We start from the raw sequence: 20894 nt of genomic DNA on the forward strand, positions 1-20894 counted from the left end.
GCAGCCGGCTCCCTTTCAGAGGCGAACAGAGAGCTATACTCGACCCGCCTCTCGCCACCACCCAACCTGGCAGCGTAGGGCTCCAACGGGGCTGGGAATTGCATTTACACTCACACCTGCATGCACTTCGACTCTGCCCCGTCCAAAGTCAAAGTCGCCCCAGAACCAAAATGGCCGGCTTCCAGGAGGCCCTTGTCCTGTGCCGCCCCGGGGGAAGCTGTGCTGGGAAGACTGAGGGGCCCGCGGAAGAAGGTTCGGCGGGCTTTAGCACCACGGCACTCAGGAACTACCATTCCCGAGATGCCTTGTGACGGACGCCAACTATTCTCGCCGCCGGCTCGCGGGAGGGGCAGCCTCTTGCGTCATCGGCGCGCGAGGCCGCCGTCGCGGAGTGATGACGTAAGGCCCGGGCCGGCCTGTCAGTCAGAGCGCGGCTGGGTAAGCGCCTGGGGGCCCGCGGGGCCGGCGCAGCCATGGCGGCGGTGTTTGACCTGGACCTGGAGACGGAGGAAGGCAGCGAGGGCGAGGGCGAGCCAGAGTTCAGCCCCGCGGTGAGTGGTCCGCCCGGGCGCGGCTCGATCCCGGCTCGATCCCGGCTCGATCCCATCATCCAGGCGGTGGGATGGCCCGTGCGCCCCCCCTCCCCCCCCCGCCCCCAGAGTGGTCTCCTCTCCTGCAGACCCCGGTCTAAGATCCCGGCCACTATTAGGCTCTGACCCTACCTTCACCCCCACCTGTCTTGCAGGCCCCCAGCCCTTCCCCTGCGTCTCCCTTTCCTGCCCTCGCCTCTCCTCCCCAGTCCTGGCCCATCGCCTGCCAGCTCCCGTTCCTCACCATCTCCACGCCTGGGCCAAGCAGTCCAGCTTGCGGGGAGGGAGCCTGGCACCTCCCTTGGCTCTTACCCCTCGGTTTCTCACAGGACGTGTGTCCCCTTGCCGAGTTGAGGGCGGCTGGCCTGGAGTGAGTGAGGGTCGTGTTGGGGGAAGAGGGAATGGGCTGGGGAAGGGGACCTGAGGAGCACTGGAGCTTGCGCCCGTTAACTTCTTGTGTCCACAGGCCTGTGGGACACTATGAGGAGGTGGAGCTGACTGAGAGCAGTGTGAACCCGGGCCCTGAGCGCATCGGGCCCCACTGCTTTGAGCTGCTGCGTGTGCTGGGCAAGGGGAACTATGGCAAGGTACCGGCCCTCCTCCTTCCTCACTGGCCTCACAGCCTCAGTCTTGCTGCACCAAAGGGTCGCAAAACAAATTAGACTTATAGAGACTTCTGTGGCGGTCCAGTGCTTCCAATGCAGGGGCCGGGGATTCGATCCCTGGTCAGGGAACTAAGATCGCACATGCCGCGCAGCCAAAAAGTTAAAAGAAAAAAAAGTTCGACTTGTAAATCCTCTTAGAATCGGACTTGAAATCTTTACCGCCCCGCTCTTGGGTGGGCCTCTTGGTCCCAGTGCCAGAGCTTCAGGGTAGGGCTTTTTGAAGATAGGATATGGAGAGGGAGGTTGATCCTGTCTCCCCTGCCCTGCAGGTGTTCCAGGTGCGAAAGGTGCAGGGCACCAATGTGGGCAGAATATATGCCATGAAAGTCCTGAGGAAGGTGAGTCATTCGTTCAGCCGACAGATCCTCACCCAGTGGCTGCCATTCCCAATGTACTACACCGGCCTTTGGGAGACAGCAGTGAACGTGGTGGAGGAGATGGTCACTATCTTGGGCACTTGCTTGTTTACTGTCAGTAGCAATTACATTGTTTTGCAGTAATTCTCAACCATGGGCAGTATTGCCTCCCAGGCAACGTCTGGCAATGTTGGCAATGTCGGTGTACATTTCTGAGTCACGAGTAGAGAGGGGCTGCCACAGGCATCCAGTGGGTCGAGCCCAGGGATTCTGCTAAAGGTCTTACAATGCAAAAGACAGCCCCCCACAGCAAAGAATTATCTGCCCCAAATGTCATGAGTGCGGAGGCGAGAAACACCGTGCTACTAGGATAAACCAGTCCCTGGAAAGGATGGTCGCTGATAGCCGAAGAATTATGGAGAAATACAATGGGGTGATAGAGAATGGCTGGAGGGACTGAGGGAGTCCTGGGGGCCCACCTTCTAACCGATCCCTGCCTCTGCAGGCCAAAATTGTGCGCAACGCCAAGGACACGGCACACACGCGGGCTGAGCGGAACATTCTAGAGTCAGTGAAGCACCCCTTCATTGTGGAACTGGCCTATGCCTTCCAGACTGGCGGCAAACTCTACCTCATCCTGGAGTGCCTCAGTGGTATGAGTGCGGGCCCATCCGGGGTGTGGGCAAGGCCGGGGAACCAGCACAGGGAGCTCTGGGGGGAGCTGGGAGAGATGTGGTATGTAGAATGGCCAGGGGGGCCCCACCTCATCCATCCCTCTGTCCGTTTGTTCATTCATTCATTCATTCATTCATTCAGCAAACGTCTGTCCAGTGCCTCTTGTATCCCTCACCGGTGTTGGGGGTGGATGGGAATGGTGGGAGTTTGTATAGATGTCCAGAGGGTTGTTTTGTCCATTTCCAGTAGCCCTTCACGTCCTGGTCCTCTCTCCTGTGTGCCCTGCATCCAGTCAGATGCCAATCCAGGTGGTTCATTCTCTGCAGTGTCCTCTATCCTCTCTACTCTCTTGGGTGGAGGGGAGGCGTCACAGTTGTTTCTTAACTGGCCTCGAAGCCTCCAGCTCACCCTCTTCCTAGTGTCTCTTCCACCAACTTCCAGGGTCATCGTCTCAGAGCACGGGATGGCCCCCAACACTCCTACTCAGGATTCCATGGCTCCCTGCAACTGCCCGGATCAAGCCTGGCCTCCTTGGCCTGGTGTCCCCTGCTCGCCACGAAGCGATCCGGGCCTGCTTTTCCCACTGACCCCATCTGTCCCGATGAGCCCTGGGAGCTTCATTTCCTGCGCTCCATCTCTGCATCCCCTTTAAGTCTCACCGCTGCCAGGGACTTTCTCTGTCCCCTCACACTGGGGTTAACTGTGTCCTCCTGTCTCCTCTGTGAAGCTTTTTGGGTTAGGCTCTCAGAGCCGTTGCCTCAGTCTGGCATACTGGAGCGGCTGTGTGCGTGTCTGTCTCCCCATTAGACTGAGCGTCCTGCGGGCAGTGGCTGGGTCTCTTCATCTCTGTCCCCAGCTTCACCCAGCACAGGGCCAGGCACCGAGTAGGCGTCGGTAGACGTTTGCTGAATTGAATTGAGTCCCCACGGCAGCTCTGGGAGGCAGGTAGGGCGGGAATTACGAGCCCCACTCTCCCCGAGAAGAAACCAAGGCTCGGCAAGCAGAGGAGCTTGGTCCCAGCACACAGCTGCTGACATGTTTGTGTCGCAGGCGGCGAGCTCTTCACACATCTGGAGCGAGAGGGCATCTTCCTGGAAGACACGGCCTGGTGGGTGTTACCTCCAGCCTCTCTCCTGAGGGGGTCCAGGGACCCCTCCCCGCCAGGGCCTGGCTCCACCGCCCCCCCCACCCCCACCCCCACCCCCCTGCCCTTGCCTTCACCCTGTCCTGTCTCTGCAGTTTCTACCTGTCAGAGATCACACTGGCCCTGGGCCATCTCCACTCCCAAGGCATCATCTACCGGGATCTCAAACCTGAGAACATCATGCTCAACAGCCAGGGTGCGCATGTGTGGGGAGGGCTGAGCCCTGTGGGGTGGCCTGGGGTCCTGACCGACCCGCCCTAACATTCTTCCTCAGGTCACATCAAACTGACGGACTTCGGCCTCTGCAAGGAGTCGATTCACGAGGGTGCCGTCACCCACACCTTCTGCGGCACCATTGAGTACATGTAAGCGGCAGCCGGCTGGGCCCAGGGGTCGGGCGGACAGCCAGGCAGGGCTCGGCCTGACTGATGGTTCCACCTGGCCCCCAGGGCCCCTGAGATTCTGGTGCGCAGTGGCCACAACCGGGCGGTGGACTGGTGGAGCTTGGGGGCCCTGATGTACGACATGCTCACTGGATCGGCAAGTCCAGCCTCCTCGGGAGGGTGGGCATGGGGGCGGGAGGAGGGCCCCCTCCCGGGGCAGGGGCGGGCCCGGTGGGAGGCCCGCAAGGCTCCTCTCACCCTCTGCCTTCTCCAGCCACCCTTCACTGCAGAGAACCGGAAGAAAACCATGGACAAGATCATCAGAGGGAAGCTGGAGCTGCCCGCCTACCTCACCCCGGATGCCCGGGACCTCGTCAAGAAGGTGGGCTCCCTCCTGCCCTTGGTCCGGCCCCCGTCTCTTCTCCCAGGCCCCGCATGGGCTCCTGAGTCTCCCTGGGCCAGGGCTGCTGGAGCTCCCCACTCCCCTTCCCCCACCTGTACGATGTGCCTTTGGGATGAGGAGCACCGGCTGCGAGGTGTGAGACGTCAGCTCTGCCGCAGACCGGCTGCCGACCGTGGACAGGTCCCTAGTCCGAGTCCTCATCAGCGAGACCTGCGCCACGCACTGGCCGCTCTCCTCAAAAAGTCGGTCACTGGGGATCAAAGTGGGAGGCTAGGCACCCCACCCAGATTGTGAGTTGGATCCCCACGAATGTGCCCTGGGGTGATGCCAGCAAAGGCTTTGTGGAGAAGGGGCCATGGCACCAAACCTTGGAAATCCTGAGGGTGTCAGTAGGTGGAGACCACACTCCAAGGCCCCCACCGCGAGCCACGACCCCTTTCTCACCTTTCCCCACCCCCTGGGGCCACTCGGAAACAATTGGTACCTCTGCCTGAGACCCTCACCCCCTGCCCTTGTCCTGCAGTTTCTGAAGCGGAATCCCAGCCAACGTATCGGGGGTGGCCCCGGGGACGCCGCTGATGTGCAGGTGGGTCTGGGACCATTACGAGGGGCAGGGCTGAGCCCCCAAGGGTGTCTGGGTGCAGGGGGCAGGGCTCTAGGGCAGAGAGAGTTTCTGAGGGAGCCACGGAGGGTGAAATGTTGGCACGTTTGGGGGCACTCTGCCCACAGAGGCACCCCTTCTTCCGGCACGTTAATTGGGACGACCTCCTGGCCCGCCGCGTGGACCCCCCTTTCCGGCCCTCCCTGGTGAGTGGAGGTCCCACTGGCCTGGGGGCGGGTGGAGGGCCCTGTCCTGGACACCCCTGACTCTCCCCCCGGGGTGCCCACAGCAGTCGGAGGAGGACGTGAGCCAGTTTGACTCCCACTTCACGAGGCAGACGCCGGTGGACAGTCCAGACGACACGGCCCTCAGCGAGAGCGCCAACCAGGCCTTCCTGGTGAGGTCTGGGGGCCTGAGGGTTAGGGGGACACGGGCAGGGGTGTGGCCAAGGAGCGGTGGACCCTGAGCATCGCCTGGCCCCGCCTCTGCCCCCTAGGGCTTCACGTACGTGGCGCCCTCCGTCCTGGACAGCATCAAGGAGGGCTTCTCCTTCCAGCCCAAGCTGCGCTCCCCCAGGCGCCTCCACAGCAGCCCCTGGACCCCCATCAGGTACCGTGGGGCGGGGGCCCATTCTAGCTTTGGCTCTGCCGTCAACCCCAGGGCTGCCTTGGCCGTCTCTGAACCAGCCTCAGCCTCTGTTTCTCCGTCTACCACGGGGACTTCTATGGCAGGGGCTGCCTGGGTGGGCACTTGACTGCATCCTGGCCCCGTGCCAGTAAATGCTGACTCTGCCTTGGTTTCCCCTGCAGCCCCCTGAAGTTCTCGCCCTTTGAGGGATTCCGGCCCAGCCCCGGCCCACCAGAGCCCCCGGAGCCCCCTCTACCCCCTCTCCTGCTGCCGCCGCTGCCGCCACCGCCGCCCTCGAGCACTGCCCCCCTCCCCATCCGACCCCCCTCAGGGACCAAGAAGTCCAAGAAAGGCCGTGGGCGCCCTGGGCGCTAAGAGGGTGGGTGGAGATGAGGGCAGCGGGACCCCGGGCCAGTTCCAGAGACCTGGGGCTGTGCCTAGGGGTACAGGAGCGAGTGTGCGTGAGTGTGTCTCTGCTGGGGGTGGCCGTGCCCCTGAATCATGAACACGAAGGACTGCAGACTACGGCTGCCAGTCGAGGGGGGCTGCCCCCCTGGCCTCCCGCAGTTGAGCTGTGCTCTTGGATTATTAAAGTATTCAATCATGGCACTGACCTGGCTTCTCCTTTGGCCTTCTGGGGCAGGGGCGGGTGGGGTCGTGCCGGGAGGAATCCCTGCTAAGGGATGGGAGGGGCCTTGACAGGACCACAGAACGGCGGCGGGGCCGGAGGGGTTTTATTTCAGATGGCTGCCCAGTGCCCCTGGGGACGGATGGCCTTCCTGGAGGGGCCAGGGATACACAGACTTGGGGACTAGAACTCGTGGCGGGGAGTGACTGTCTGAGGCTCTCCAAGCGGGGGTGTGGGTGACGCGAGCCCAGGGCAGGCTGTGTCCAGCCATGGCAGCTCGGGAAGCAGAGGCGCAGTGACCGGGATGGGGCACCAGGGCTGGCTCCTACAGTGCGGTGACGTGGAGGCCCTGGCCCCCAGCTGCCCTAGTGCTGTCGTCCCAGGCTGCGCTGCCAGCGAAGGCGTGCAGGTCACTCAGCAGGGCCTCGGCGCTGCCCCTTGAGCCCACCGGCCCCTGGGAGCCGAGGCCCAGGCCCCCTCCGGCGTCATCGTCATAGGCTTCCTCGGCCGGCTCCAGGGCCTGCTGTGGGCTGGACCCCTCTCCACGCTGCGCCCCTCCCTGGGGTTCACGCTCCCCGTGGCCACCACCCAGGTCGTAGTCATCTTCCGCGTCCTGCTCGTCCTCCTGCCGCTCCGTGTCCTCCTCTGGCGACCCCAGCTCAGCCCGGAGCCAGCGGCCTGGCGGGCTGGCCCAGAGCAGGCGGCGAGTGCGGCCCCACAGCGCGGCGCCCAGGCGGGCCGGGTGGTAGTAGCCCCCCGAGTCCCGGCTCAGGCGGCGCCAGGCCAGCGCCAGGCCAGCGGCCAGCAGTAGCAGCAGCAGCAGCAGCAGGACGACGGTGACCGAGGAGCTGGAGCCCGGGCTGTCCTTGGCGCCGCCGCCTGAGCCCAGGACCCCTGGCAGGGCCAGCAGTGCCCAGAGCCCTAGGACGCAGGGCAGGTCCTGTGGGGAGACAGGAAGGGGCTCACTGTCTGGGGTTGGTTGCCTCTTGGGTAAGACGGGGACAGTCAAGCAGAAAAGCCCAAGTCCTTAGTCAGTAAGGCCTCTCCTGGCTCTGTGATGTCCGCCAGCGATGCGTCCTCCTCCCTCTCGCCTCCCTCTCTCCCACTGCACCGCATAAGCCGGCTCCCGCCTGGGGCCTGTGCACCGGCTGTTCCTTCTGTCTGGAATGCTCCATCCCCCCCGAGAGCCACATGGCTCCCTGCTCACCCTGGCTCAAGGCACCTCAGCGCAGCCTCAGCTGGCCTGGATTACTACCCTGACGTTCATCCCCGCAGCCCAGCCCTGCTTTACCCTCCTACCCCCTCCCCGACACAGGAGATGACTCTGCCTGTTTAGTATGCTTATTCTTTTATCTTCTCCCCAGCAAGACGGGGATCTTTTTGGCTTAAGCACCTAAACAATTTCTAGCGCAGAGTAGGTGCTCAAGAAATATCTGTAAAGACTCTGCCCCCGGGAGGAGGGGATGGAAGGGAAGGAAGGCACCTGCAAGGCTGGTGTTGGAGCTGGCTCTTCCTGAGGCCCAGGATGGGGGGACCGAGCCCGAGGCAACCGTGTAGCCTCCATTTGGCCAGGTCCCAGGATGGGGGTCACTGAGACCCCTCTTTCTCCCTCCCAGCCACGGGGACTGCCCCAGCTGCAGCATTTCCGTTCAACTCTCTGTCCCTGGGGCCTCGGGCCTCGCAGGGCCAGGGGCTGGGGGAGGCGGGTGCAGCTGCCAGAGGAAGCCTGCGGTCGGAACAAGGCAGGTGGGGGGGTGCGCGGGGGGAGGGGTACCGAGATGCGAGCAAGCCTTCCCCCACCCCACACTGTCTGCCCAGGCTCCAGGGATGCGAGTAGAGGCCGTGCCGAGTCCCAGCTCCCGAGCAGAGTAGGTTAAGAGTCCACCTGGGGGTCTTGAAGGGGGGTCGAGCATGGAGTGGGGCACTGGGGGGCCACCCCCTGAATCTTGAGGGAGGCCCAGGTCTGACGCGAGGTGAGAGGAAGGCCCAGCCTCTGCCCCCTGCCCGGCTGCTCCTGCCCCTGGGCCCGCGGGGGGTCCTTCCTTAGCTCCCGGGGCCTAGACATTCCAGCCCTGACCTCCTGTGGCCCCCACCCCAAGGACCCAGCAGACTCCACACTCACCATCGGTCTGCTGGCCTCTCAGCGCTGGGCGCCCACCTCCAGCCCTGGCTGTGTGGAGCGAGAAATGAGCTTGCGCTCTCGACGCACCTGGGGTTAACTCGGCGCTTCCGCTTCCTGCCCACAACACCCCGCTCAGCCCTCCCTGCGACGGGACCCTCGTCGCCCACCCCTGCCCCTCTCAGAGCCACCCTGATCCACACCAGATCCTCACCGGCCTCTCCCCGGGCCAGGCTGGGGCTATGGGGGGCGGGGCGGGGGATGCTCACGGTCCCCCAGACCTTTCCCACATTTATGATCCATGGGGGCGCCCTATGTCCCCAGGGGTCCAGACTTCCTTTCCCAGTCCCACCCTTGCAGCAGAAGGGCAAACCTGGCTTTTAGAAAGAGAATTTTATTTGGAATGAAAATATAGAGCCCATCCCTCCTGCTTCCTCAGGGGAGGGAGCAGGGGGGCTGGGTGGGGGTGAGGGAGATGGTCCCTCAGAGTAGGAGCTCTCCTGGGTACAAAAATCCTCCCCAGTAATAATGACCAAAGCCAGGCAGTGGCTCCAGCCTAGGCCCACAGGATGGGTCAGGGTGTGGACTGGTCCCTGAACCTGCCCCAGAAACCGTCAGCGGGGGCAGGGGCAGCCAGCCGGAGTCAGTGTGACCTGCCAGCGGAGGCTGAGTGAGAAAGGGGTGGGAGGAGGAGGTGAATGGGGAGTGGCATCCACTGGGCCTGAGGTCTAGGCGTCTCCATTTTCCATGCGGCCGAGCTGCTCCTCCAGGCGGCAGATGCGTTCCCCCTGCTCCTTGACCAGCGCTCTCAGTGCTCGCAGCTCCTGCATCACCTCCTCCAGCTTCCCAGCCTCCTGCAGGGACATGAGCGGGGGCAGGGGTTTCGGAGCTGCAGCCCTCCCCAAATCTTCTATCAGGCAGAGGGGCCTGAGGCCCAGAGAGGGGCAGTGAGTGGTTCAGGCAGGCACAGCAGACCTGGGCAACACCTGGGCTTCCCAACACCACCCTGAGCTGAGGGGCACCTACCCTGGCTCCGGCAAGACTGCCGCCAGGGGCGGCAATACTGGTGAAGGCAGCAGGCGTGGAGGCCCCCGGGCGGGGGGAGCCAGGGGCCACGGCGGGCCGGCTGTCTGATAACACGTTGCGCCGGTTGACCTTCAGGTCCCGCTGTTTGCTGGGCACGTAGGCTTCCCGCAGGGAGATGAGGATGGGGTTGGCATCCCGCCCGCTCACCCACTCCTCTGCCTCCAGGGCCGCCTCAGGCCCAGCTGTGTCGGGGTACAGATCATCCTGGAAGAGGTCCGACTGGGCGGGGGGGGAGGTCTGGGTCAGCTGGGGCCCACCCGCAGGGTCCTCTCGTCTGGACCCTGAGTGGCCACCTCCTCAACACTCTCCTGGCCTCCAGGCTTGCACCCTGTCAACCCATCTTCCCATGGCCTGACCCCTAGTGACCTTTCTAAAGCTCAAATCTGTTCTTTCACTTCCCTCTGGACACCACCAACAGCTCCCTCTGAAGATTCCCCCTACCTTCCCAAGCAGGGGCCAGCTACGTGGCTTTGTGGGACTCTGGGAGCCACGTCTGTACCCTGTGGACAGTTAGTTCCTGGGGCTGGCCCCGTCAAACTCGTCCTCAGCTCTGCTCCCTGGACGTGCCTGGCTCGCTACCCTGTGCCCTCAGTAAACACTGGCTGGAGAGAAATGAAGCACGTTCAAGGCTCTCAGCTGGGGCTCTGAGGCGGAGCCACATGTGGCCGAATCCCCACCTCACGGGAGCCTCCACTGCAGCCAGACTCCCCGTTCCTCTTTCCATTCCCACCTCTGTGCCTTCGCCTGGCTTACTACCCACCCCTCATTGCAGGCCCTGCCCCAGCCATGCTGTTGGTCCTGCCTTGCCTCCTACAGGGAGACCTCTAAGGCTGCCCAGTATCTGTCTCCTGTGGCTCATGCAGAGCGAGGCCTCAGTTCACCCTGTGTCTCATCCCTGCCTGCCCCTGGCTGGGCACGCTGGCATCTATCCAGCCCACTGACTACACCCACACTCGGCCATGTCCCATTCACAAGCCTCACCTTGGTCACCCCTGTGTGGTCTGTCTGCTAGAAAGGGAGTGGGTGGGCAGGGAACCAGGTGGCCTTACCTTTCGTGGCACAGTCATGACAATGGGCTCACACTTGCGCTCATGCAGTTTGTAGAACCTGGGAAAGGGCGGGGAGGGAGGACCCATGGGTGGAACCTGCCCCCTACCAGCTCTCCCAGCCCCCTCTGCTCTCCCCGCCCCCTCTGCTCTCCCCTTCCAGTCCTTACCCTGGCCCCTCCCACAGGCTGACCCCTGACCCCGGGGCCCCTCTGGGCCGGTTCCTGCTCCTGAGCAGCCCCCTACATCCACCTTCTTACCGGGCAATCTCGCACTTGCTGACCTCCAAGCCCCTCTTGGGCATGCTGCCCATGCCCCTCTGGGGCTCTTTGCTGATGAACGTGTTCAGGAAGTGGATGTAGGGGGGCTCGTCTGTGATCTCAAAGTACCGGATGCTGGAGTCACCCTGCAGGGCGGGAGGGGGCAGGGGTCAGCACCTGGGTCTGCCTGTCTCTTCCCTGTCCCCACCAGCCCTGCCCAGCCCTACCTTGCCGCAGACGTAGACCACGTTGGTGTCAGGGTCGTAGAAGGGCAACAGAGCCCCGTTGCTAGAGTCCAACTCCTGCAGGGCCATGGGCTCCCTGAAGTTTTCCTGGCACATGGGTTGAGGGGCAGTCAGGCCAGGTCAGAACCTCCCCTCTCCCCTCACTGTCCTAACCCCTCACTGAGACTGGCCCCAGCTAGCCTCACAAGCCGGCTGGCACTGCCCTTACCACTGTCACCCTTTGCCCATACGGTGTAGCCCCGCCAGGCCCTCCTGGCTCCCCTCCCTCCACTCCCACGATCCCATTGTCCCCGCCTACTCCAGGCCTTCAGACTACCCCCAGGCCACCAAGCAAGTACTGAGAAAGTCCCCACCACGCGGGAGCCAGGGGTGCCGGGCAGCACTAGCTGCTGTCTCAGAGGGGTCCCTGGAGGTCACTAGACAGAAGGTTAAGCCTGTGGGACAGAGCACTTCACAGGAAAGGCTGGAAGCCTCCCTGGAGAAGGGGACCTCTGCACTGGGCCTCGAAGGACAGCCGAGTGGAAACAGACAAGCAAAGGAGGGAAGGGCCTTTCAGGGGGCAAGAACACTGTGGGCAGACACGGAGGCAGGTGGAGGCGGTGGGGGAGGCCAGAGAGCAGGGGGCAGGGAGAGGAGAGGCTGGCAGGGCTCCAGGTCCTGGGTGCCTCAGGTGCCAGGCTGAGAACCTGGGAACGACAGGCCTCTCCAGGTGACCCCCGCCCTCCTCGCCCAGGGTGGAGCCTGTCTTGAGGTTGCCCGTTCGGGCCGGCCGGGCCACTTACTGGGTCCCAGAGCGCCAGCTGCCGCTCGCTCATGCGGCTGAAGCCCGTGGTGAACACCTTGCCGTCTGCCAGGAAGATGGCCCGCATGGGCCGGGCCCCCTCGTGAGCCTTCTCCCGCTCCTGCCGGGGAGATGGAGCGGTCAGTGTGGAGCCCCAGGAGAGCCCCTCAGCCAGTCTGCGGCCATCCTCACCCTCCAGGGCCACGTACCGCCACCAGGGTTCCCCGGCGGGGGTCAATGATGCGCACGCTCTTGTCCTTGCACGCGGTGCAGAAGAGACTGCCGCTGCGGTTCCAGCTGACGTTGTAGATGAGGTCGGGGTGCAGGCTGTCCAGGCGGTACAGCTCCTCCGCCGTGCCCACGTTCCAGATGAGCACCACGTTGTCGCAGCCTGCCGGGCGGGGCGCCATCAGCTCTGACCACCCTGCTGGGACCCGACCCGGCACTCGACCTCCGTGGGCCTCAACCTTCCTGGGTGTCAGATGGGCCTGGCAGAGGGTGTGGGATGCTGCGGAGCTGTGCGCATCAAGGGGCAGGGCGGGGGCGGCGGTGCAGACCTGCGCTGAGCAGCACGTTGCGGGCCGTCGGGTGCCAGGTGATGATGCCCACTCGCTTGGTGTGCCCCTCTAGCACCACCACTGGCTCTGTCAGCGGGGAGACCAGCCCGTTCTCCGGGATCTGCCACACCTGGGGAGGGGTGGGGAGGGCAGCTGAGGCCCCTGCTTGGCCCCGCTGCCAGGAGCCTTGAGCCACATCTGCGACCCCCGCCCCATCACAGCCCCATGCCTCACCATGACCGTGCAGTCCTCCGAGCCGCTGGCGATGACTTCGTCATTGTGGGGACACCAGTCAATGTCCAGGACAGGTCCTGTGTGTCCGCACACTGTCGGGTAGGCCTTGTCAATGCGGCCGGTCTGCAGGCATGAGGGGGGCCGTCAAGGGGGACCCAAGATGCCCAGGCTCCATCCCTCCCAGAACTTCAGCCCTCCCCTCTGTGGACGAGGAATGACGTGGTTGGCCTGGCCCACAGGTGGCCCAGATGTGACTCTCACCCTGCCTCCTCCTGACCCACCTCTTCCTCACAGGTGTCACCAGGTGAGCAGGAGATGTTTGTTGCCTCTGACCCTGACTCCGTGGCAATAAAAAACAGACTTTCTCTATCTGTGCTAACACCTCCCAGGCAGTAAATATGGATTACGACACCTGCCCGGCAGTGTGGGGATGGGCAAATTATGGGTTGTGAAGTGCGCAGAGAGACCTGGCAGATGCGACCAAGCTGGCTCCAGTCTCCTCCCAGCCCCGCTGGGGCCCACCTTGCTTAGGGGGAGCACCAGGAAGGCGCCTCCACCGCTGGCCTCCACAATCACTGCCAGGAACTTGGGGTTGACGGCGCAGAAGGTGCTGTCCCAGGTGACACGGGACACTCGAATGTCCTCATAGCACTGGTCATTCTTGACAGGCTGCCCGAACACATGTCGGAATTTGCTCTGCCGAACCACTTTGCGGAACATGACTGCAGGGTTGAGAAGCATAGGTCAGCCTCTGCCCATCCCAACAACCCCCAAGCCTCCCAGGGCTGCACGAAGGGAGTGGGGAGGATGCAACAGGGCGCCTGGGCCTTATAACCTGCCTGGCTCTCGGTTTCCCAAGTTACAGGATAGGGTCACAGGGCAGACCTGGCTGCCTCTCCCCAAGGGGGGATCTGAAGGCAGAAATGCATTGACCTCCTGCAGAACCACTGCTGAGTCCTGAGGGGCTCTGCTGGACGCTACCCAGGGCCTCTCCCCGGCCTCTGGTATGCGTGTGGGGGAGGGGGGAGGTGCCCGAGCCAGTGCAAGCTTAGCTCCTTGGTGGGTCCTAGTCAGTTCCCAGCAGGCCCCTTCCTGCCCAGGATTTGGAAGCAGGGTAATGGGGAGGACAGACAGAGGAGGCCGGAATGATCTCCGTTGTGCGTCCGCGCTAGGTCACAGTTCTGGGTCCCACGGAATGTGCAGTGCCTGCAGGAATGTGCAGGGAGCCCCAAGCCGGTCCAGGGGGCCTGGCAGGACTGGGCGGGGGTCGGGACGCCGCTCCCAGCCACAGAGCATCCCAGAGCGCCCTCAGAGCGGGGTCCAAGGTGAAGCAGGAGCCCAACTTCAAGGATCCCGGTCTGGCAGGGGAGACGCTGAGCGGCCAGGGGGAGTTGGGACTGAGGGTGGGGCGCCGCGGAGGGGAAGGGCTCCTCGGACTCGCGACCCCCACCCCAGCCCCCTGAGGCTCTGCCCCCGAAGTCCTGCCCAACCCCCCGCCTGCGCCCCCAGCCCCGGCCCGTCGCGCTCACCAGGGACGCCGGGAGGCTGCAGCACTGTCCTCGGGTGGCTCCGTATCCCAGTCTCTGGGAAGCAGGAAGCGGGAATCAGGAAGTGACAGAGGAGAGAGGGGCGGGGGGCGGGGGGCGGGGCGGGGGCTCAAGGGGGCGGGGCCGAGGTCACGCGCGGAGGGGCGGGGCGGGAGGCTGTGAGCTGTTGCCTGGCAGGCCGGAGCCTGAGGAGTGCGGGGCCGAAGCCTCAGGGGGCGCGGGGGCGGGGCCTGGGCGGGGCCTGAGAGAGCTCCGCCCCGCAGCCCCCCAGGTCCCTCTGGGGCAAAGGGGCAGGGGCCGGGATGGGGATGGGGCCGTAGTGCGGCAGCCTGGCGGCAGACCCGGACCCCTTCCCCATCTTGCTCCTCCTGTCGGCGTCCTCAGGAGTCGCCAGGGTTGGGTGGAGCCCGCCCTCCCAATCCCCCACCTCAGTGCATACTTCCCGGTTGAGTCCACCTCGACTCTGACATATAGTATCTACTCGGACAGGCGATATATTCACGTGCCTCAGGTTGCAAAGGTACGTGCTCTTGGTACAATGTAAATATAACAGTGGTGTTTTAGGGGGCGAGTGGAAGGCCCCGCCCTCTCATTCTCCCCGGTGAACACCTTTGGGTCCTGCCTGGCCTCCTTATTAAAAAGAGAAGTAGGACCATGACCTCCAGACCCCTCAAACCTTCCTTTCTTTCCTCAACCATCTCCCACCGAGGCCTGGAGGTCTGTCCACAGATGTCTCCCTCCTCCTGGCCAGCTCCTGAGACAGGCTGGCCTCCTGGATCTACCCCATCCCCATCCCACCCTGGCAGGCTTAGGTGTCCCTGTAGGTCCCACAGGCAGAATCTGCCCCCTCTAATCTGGCATTCTGTTTGACTCCAAAGTCCTTGCTTTTCCCACTGCTCCATAACCCCTAGGACAGGCCAATCCTTCCAGCCCAGGACCAGAATGTGGGTGGTTTGGAAGAGGAAATGCAGCCGCAAAGCTTCCCTCTCTGTTGTGTCTCCCAGGCAACAGCCAGGGGTCTGTCTAAAGCCCACACCAGATCCCCTACCCTGAACCCTCTCCCTTTGCCCTTCATCACATCAATGACCCACCGTCATTGCCCCCTCCCCCACCTGTTACCTTCCTCCATCCTCTCTGCATGTGGCCCAGTGACACTGACCCTCCTTATCCCTGAAATACACCACCTCCCTTCCCACCCCAGGGCTTTGGCACATCCTGTTCCCTCCATCTGGAAGCTCTTCCCCCAGATCTTGAAAAGGCTCCATCCCTCACTTCCTCCAGGTCTCTGCTCAAATGTCACCTCCTCTGGGGGCCCTCCCTGACCATCCCCCTCACCCATCACTCTCTGGCCCTTACTTGTTCCCCTTGTACGTTCTTAATCACTACCTTATGTTATATTGTATAATTATTTTGTGTATTTGCTTTATTTTTTATTTTTGGCTGCACTGCACAGCTTGTGGGATCTTAGTTCCCCAACCAGGGATCGAACCTGTGCCCTCAGGAGTGACAGCTCAGAGTCCTAACCACTGGACCACCAGGGAATTCCCTAATTATTTGTGTATTTGCTTTTTGTCTGCCTTGTCCCGCTAGGACATCCGCAAATTGAGGATTGCACTTTGCCTTGTTTCCCACCATATCCCCAGTTCCTAGAACAAGATCTAGCATACAGTATGTGTTCAATTAATGTATACTGAATGAATAAATGAACGGCAGCCCTGAATGTGGAATTGAAAAATGTTCATATTCACAGCTCTCAATGTCTGGTGCCTATGAAGGAGAGGGAAGTGTGTCTCTCACCTGTAGAAGGGATGAATCTTCCAGAGGGCAACAGGAGCCCAGCCCCATGGAGTGAGTTAGGGGTGAGGGGAAGGGCTGTGGAATGTGGGGGGTAAGCCCTCCCTTCATCCTCTCTGGCCTTGGGTGTGCATGTTTCCTCCGATACAAAACCCTCCTCTGTGGGCCGGGAGGAGAACTCCTCTTTCTCTCACAAAACCCTTCATGGCACTGCTCTTTCTCCTGGATGGCAAGTACCCATTATGAGTGGGGTTCCCTTCTGGGACCTTGGAGGTGGGGCTGGCCCACTCTCCAAGAGGTAGGGTTAGTAGCATCTTTTTTTTCTTTTGGCCACACACCGCGTGGCATGTGGGATCTTAGTTCCCCAACCAGGGATCGAACCCACACCCCCTGCAGTGGAAGCGCGGAGTCTTAACCACTGGACCGCCAGGGAGGTCCCCCAAGAGGGGGTGTTAAGAGTATGGACCAGAGTTGAAGGCAGGTGGCTGGCACTGAGGATTTAGTCCCTGATCTGCCTGCCATGTGAAAAAGCTTCAGGATCCCTACCTGGGAGAAGGAAGAGGGGCACTCTGCAAGGGGGACATCAGTCCAGACCCTGCCCTCAGGAAGTGTACAGTCCAATGGGGTGGGGAGTGTGAAAGCATTTGGAAAGTGGAGGAGGAGGCTGTGTGGTGGGGCGGGGTGGGGAGGCAATGCCTGGTGGGCAGGATGCTGCCACGTGGGCTCTGGGGGGTCAGTGCTGTCCCAGACCTGAGTGAGACCTGGGGGTGTCCACTGGCATAATCGAATTAGTGGCTAACAATTATTAAGCACTGTGTGCCAGGCAAGGATCCGAGCACTTCACAGGGATTAACACTCTTAGAAAATGGAACCATTATTATGATCCCCATTTTACAGATGAGGAAACTGAGTCTCAAAGAGGCCAAGAGCCTTGCTGAAGATCACACAGCTGGTGAGCTGTGGAGAACCAGGATTCAAACAACCTCTGAGGGGCACTAGAGGCCATGTGCTAACCCCACCCAAAATGGAAGGCTGGCTGAAAAAGCACCTAACAAGTGCTCAATAAATATTTGCTGAATGAATGAATTCAACCAATTTGTGCCTGTCCAGAAATCTCTCCCACCAGCCTCGGTGCCCACAATTGCAGGAAATGCTATGATTATGCTGCTGGTATCAGCAACACCACCACCCAGCATGCTTCCATCCCCGGATTTGGTTAATGATCACAACAGCCACACTTGCAAAGGGAATGTTATCACCCCATTTTACAGAGGAGAAAACTGAGGCAAAGAGAGACCTGGGAACCAGAATCCAAATCTGACTGCACCACTTTAGTCTGCCTATACAGCAAGCACCCCTGGGAAGGGTAGTACGTAAAATGTCATTGTCATTTACACCTACTGGTAAGGGCATCTCTCAGCTTCTAAAGGTCACAACGCTGAGCTAATGGGAAAGGGTTGGGGGGTGGGGGGGTGAAAGGGGAAAGGGTTCATGATTTTGGAACCCTGGGGATTGGGTGGGGTGAGTGCCAGTAGAGAGTGATGGGTGTGAAAAGGAAGTGGCGTGGGGGGGTCTGAAAATAGACCTTCAGCACTTCCTAGTTTTTCTAGCAGTGTCTGCAGCTTAAAAGGGAGGAGGTTGGCTCTGCCCTAGAGACACCGTGTGACCTCCAAGGAGCCTGTGCTATCTCTGGAGCCACTGGTCCCCAGAGTTCTCTGCTTGGACATCTTCCCATCTCTGCATCTGGGCTGAGTGTATAGAAGGGGCTCAGGCTGAGGCAGGACCAGGGCACTCTGCACCTCCTCCATGGTGGGGGATGGGCAGGTGAACACTCGAACCCTTAAACGTAGCAGACCTTGAAGTCCCCTGGAGCTGCCCGAGGCACGGAGGCGGGCCCATGCTCTCTCAGGCCACCTGGGTGTCTGCAGCCCAGAGCTGGTCATGGGCACCATGATCTGCCCCGAAGTTCACAGGATCCCAGATGCTCAGGCCAGGTGGCACCTCCTCCAATCCATCCCCAGCCCCTGCAGGGACATCCTTGGATGTCCATGAAGGAAGAGCACCTGTTCACTGAGCCCCTACTGTGTGCCAGTTCCCGCCAGGCACCTTGCACACTTTCTCATTTAGTCCTCACAATGCCAGATGAAACAGGAGCTCAGAGGGTGAATCAGCTTGTCCAGAGTCACCCAGCGCCGGATTTGAATCCAGGCTTGCTAGCTCTCGCCTCTGCGCCCACCACCTTGCTGAGGAAGTCCTGCCCCAGCCCCACTGCCTGTTGGGGGCAGGGGGCTGGCAGAGAGGGCTTGGCCATGCCAGGCCAGCTTGTGGGCTCCTAAGACCCTGGGCTCCTGAAGAATGGCTCCCTTCTCTGCAGGGACTTCCTCTTCGGCTCCTCGTATCCAGGTTAGAGGTTGGGACGGGAAGGAGGGCAGGGAGGGAAGGATCAGGGGAGGTCAGATCAAGCCTGGAGAAGTCACCCTGCCAGTCTTTCTCCTGCAGGACGGAGGCTAAGGGGAGACTGTCCGTGGGGTCTGGGGGGCATCGGAGGGCAGAGCCCGGCAGGGCACCATCAGCTGTGGTAGCTCAGGGGACTGTTGGACCACCATGTGTGGGCCAAGCACGGAGGAGCTTGCTGGGATCCGGGCAGAGACATGACGCTCACAACAGACTGTCCGGGACTTTTGGCTGCTTCGTGTTGCTGTCTGCCAGGCCAAGGGCCTCGCTGGGGTTTTCCATGAGGACTTCCTCCACGGCAGCCGTCGTCCTCTGACCGGCTGGTTCCTCTGTCTCCCCAGCTCTTCTGCTGCCCTGGCGGCCCTGGCTTTCCCAGACTGTCACGTGGGGCCTGCACCCGGGGCCTCCTCTTGGGGGGCGCTGCTGGGGCTTTCTCCCTCGGAGGCAGCAGGTTCGGCCGGGTTCACAGGGGCCTCTGGGGTGGAATCCGTGGAGGGGGCAGAGGAGGCTTCGTCACAGGGGCTGGGGGCTGAGCTGGCCGGGGGTCCAGGGGGCTGGGCCTCAGGGCTTGCCTGTGGCTGGGCCCCAGCATCCAGCTGGCGCTGGGCCCCGTGGTTCTCCTGGGGCTGGGCCCCGGGGTTCAGCTGAGGCTGGACCAGAGAGTCTGACTGTGGCTGGGCCACGGACTCCAACAGCGGCTGGGCTGTGGGGTTCACCTGGGGCTGGGCCTCAGCCACTGGCCCTGGCAGAGTCTGATCCCCGGAGTCTGCTTGGGTCTGCGGCTCAGCTGGAGTGAAGCTGCCCGGCCGCTCCTCACAGAGAGCTGCGGCGAAGGAGGAGAGCACGGCGTGCAGCAGGGCCCGGAGGTCGGCACTGGCCAGGAGGCAGAGGAAGGGACTGAGGCAGCTGTCGAGCAGGATCAGGTAGTCAGAGTAGACCAGGGCCTCCCAGAGCAGGTAGCCGGGGTAGATGTCCCACAGGAAGGCCAGGTACAGCAGCTGCGCCAGCTGGTAGGGCAGCCTCAGGACCACATAGGCTGACAAGATGGTCTTGGCCACGCGGGCAAAGCCTCGGCAGGCCGTGGACCCGGGCTGGTGGCGGCAGGTTCTGCAGGTGGCAGCCTGGGTGAGCACGTGGCAGACAAGCAGCAGGAGGAAAGGCAGGAACCCCCCCAGGATCTCGAGCATCCGCAGCGGCAGCTCCTCACTGTCCCAGAAATCCAGGCAGATGACCAGATCGTACCACCAGACGGCGGCCTCGGGGAAGACCAGCCAGGGCGCACTGAAGAGGGTGGCCAGCACCCAGACCCCGGCACAGACCCAGAGGGGCAGGCGGGCTGGGCGGTGCCCAGGGTACCAACGAGGGCACAGCGCAAGCAGGCAGCGGTCCAGGCTGAGGGCTGTCAGCAGGAAGAGGCCGGAGGAGTAGGACACACCCCACAGGAAGTAGTAGAAGCGGCAGGCGGCCGTCCCCAGTGGCCAGTGCCCTCCATGCTGGATCTCCAGGATCTGGAAGGCGGCTGCCGCCAGGAACAAAAAGTCAGAGAGGGCCAGGCTGAGCAGGAGCAGGGCGAGCCGCGTGCCCGCTCCCTGCCGGGCCTGCGAGCCGGCCAGCCATGCCATGAGCCCGTTGGCTGGCAGCCCCAGGAGCAGGAGGGCCACCAGGAAGACCGTGTCCCAGCCACCCTGAGGGTAGTCCTCATTGTCGAGCTCTGTGCGGGGCCCGTGGCCAGCGGCACCCAGGTTGACTTCCATAGCAGTGTCCATCTGAGGTCCCCAGTGTCCCACTGGACGTGGAGTGGGTGCCTGGTGAATCAATGAAGGCACGAATGACTGAAAAGAAGAGAGAGGATGCTGTGCATCTCCATGCAAGTCGCTGTCCCTCTCTGGGCCATCATCATCATCACCTTTGGGGTAGTTAACCTTTGCCAGGGACTTGAAACAGATGACCTCACCTAGTCCTCATACAATCCATTCTACATGTAAGGAGAGGAAGGTTCAGAGGATCAGTGACTTGCCCAAGGTCAGAGGCAGGAATGTGGGCACCAGGGCTCTAACCGTTCTGCTACACGGAGTTCTCGCTGCGTCCAAACCAGAGGCTTTCAAATATATTTCAAGTAAAATATTATAGCAGAACCCCTATGTGAACTAAAACTGTGTGCTCAGGATAACGGAGGGAGAGCACTCTTAGGGCTCCAGGGAACACAGTCTAAAAACCACTTGGGAATTCTCTGGCAGTCCAGTGGTTAGGACTCCGCACTTTCACTGCCATGGGCCCCGTTTTCATCCCTGGTTGGGGAATTAAGATCCCTCAAGCTGCGTGGCGTGGCCCAAAAACCAAACCAAACCAAAACAAAAAAACCCACTTGGTCAGAGCATCACGGCCTCCTTTTAGTCGGTATCCAGGGTTCAAATGTTTAAGATTCGGACTTCCCTGGTGGTCCAGTGGTTAAGAATCCACGCTTCCACTGCAGGGGGCACGGGTTCCATCCCTGGTCGGGGAACTAAGATCCCGCATGCCGTGTGGTGCGGCCAAAAAAAGAAAAAAGATTCCAAGAAGGAAGGGCTCAGGTCCCCTGGGCCCATAGGAATCCAAGGGTGGACAGGGAGTCTGGGGCAAAGAGTGGCCCCCACTTGTCCCCTGGGGCTACTAAATAGAAAAGGGGGCAGGGGACTCAGCCATGTGATGAGGATGAGGGT

At 62.0% G+C, this 20894-nt stretch overlaps 4 protein-coding genes across 6 annotated transcripts; 1 reads left to right on the forward strand and 3 right to left on the reverse strand.

Annotated features, from left to right (window-relative positions):
- Window positions 1–402: 402 nt before the first annotated feature.
- RPS6KB2 (ribosomal protein S6 kinase B2) lies at window positions 403–6050 on the forward strand. 3 transcript variants are annotated; one of them, XM_061202151.1, is made up of 15 exons: window positions 403–551; window positions 746–960; window positions 1057–1177; window positions 1525–1593; window positions 2117–2264; window positions 3337–3394; window positions 3526–3626; window positions 3705–3795; window positions 3880–3970; window positions 4088–4195; window positions 4740–4802; window positions 4946–5023; window positions 5107–5214; window positions 5314–5426; window positions 5627–6050. In XM_061202151.1, the coding sequence occupies exons 1-15, from the start codon at window positions 474–476 to the stop codon at window positions 5817–5819; spliced, it is 1635 nt and encodes a 544-aa protein (XP_061058134.1). In that variant the 5' UTR covers window positions 403–473; the 3' UTR covers window positions 5820–6050. The 3 variants fall into 3 exon arrangements, with proteins under 3 accessions (XP_061058134.1, XP_061058135.1, XP_061058137.1); XM_061202152.1 differs by having other exon boundaries at window positions 5110–5214; XM_061202154.1 differs by having other exon boundaries at window positions 920–960.
- A 110-nt stretch (window positions 6051–6160) lies between these two features.
- Window positions 6161–8482, reverse strand: PTPRCAP (protein tyrosine phosphatase receptor type C associated protein). Its single transcript, XM_061202156.1, has 2 exons — window positions 8195–8482; window positions 6161–7012 (listed from the first exon to the last, which is right to left on the reverse strand). Exons 1-2 carry the CDS (start codon window positions 8195–8197, stop codon window positions 6398–6400), a joined length of 618 nt encoding a protein of 205 aa, XP_061058139.1. The 5' UTR covers window positions 8198–8482; the 3' UTR covers window positions 6161–6397.
- An 87-nt stretch (window positions 8483–8569) lies between these two features.
- On the reverse strand, window positions 8570–13995 carry CORO1B (coronin 1B). The gene is made up of 11 exons (XM_061202155.1): window positions 13930–13995; window positions 12923–13122; window positions 12401–12523; window positions 12167–12296; window positions 11819–12000; window positions 11611–11730; window positions 10811–10915; window positions 10584–10729; window positions 10327–10384; window positions 9218–9496; window positions 8570–9045 (listed from the first exon to the last, which is right to left on the reverse strand). The coding sequence occupies exons 2-11, from the start codon at window positions 13118–13120 to the stop codon at window positions 8920–8922; spliced, it is 1467 nt and encodes a 488-aa protein (XP_061058138.1). The 5' UTR covers window positions 13121–13122; window positions 13930–13995; the 3' UTR covers window positions 8570–8919.
- A 4580-nt stretch (window positions 13996–18575) lies between these two features.
- Window positions 18576–19961, reverse strand: GPR152 (G protein-coupled receptor 152). Its single transcript, XM_061203841.1, has one exon. It carries the CDS (start codon window positions 19959–19961, stop codon window positions 18576–18578), a length of 1386 nt encoding a protein of 461 aa, XP_061059824.1.
- Between the last annotated feature and the right edge of the window lie 933 nt (window positions 19962–20894).

This window comes from Eubalaena glacialis, chromosome 10 (assembly GCF_028564815.1).
Source record: "Eubalaena glacialis isolate mEubGla1 chromosome 10, mEubGla1.1.hap2.+ XY, whole genome shotgun sequence".
In the NCBI taxonomy this organism is placed as follows: domain Eukaryota; kingdom Metazoa; phylum Chordata; class Mammalia; order Artiodactyla; family Balaenidae; genus Eubalaena; species Eubalaena glacialis.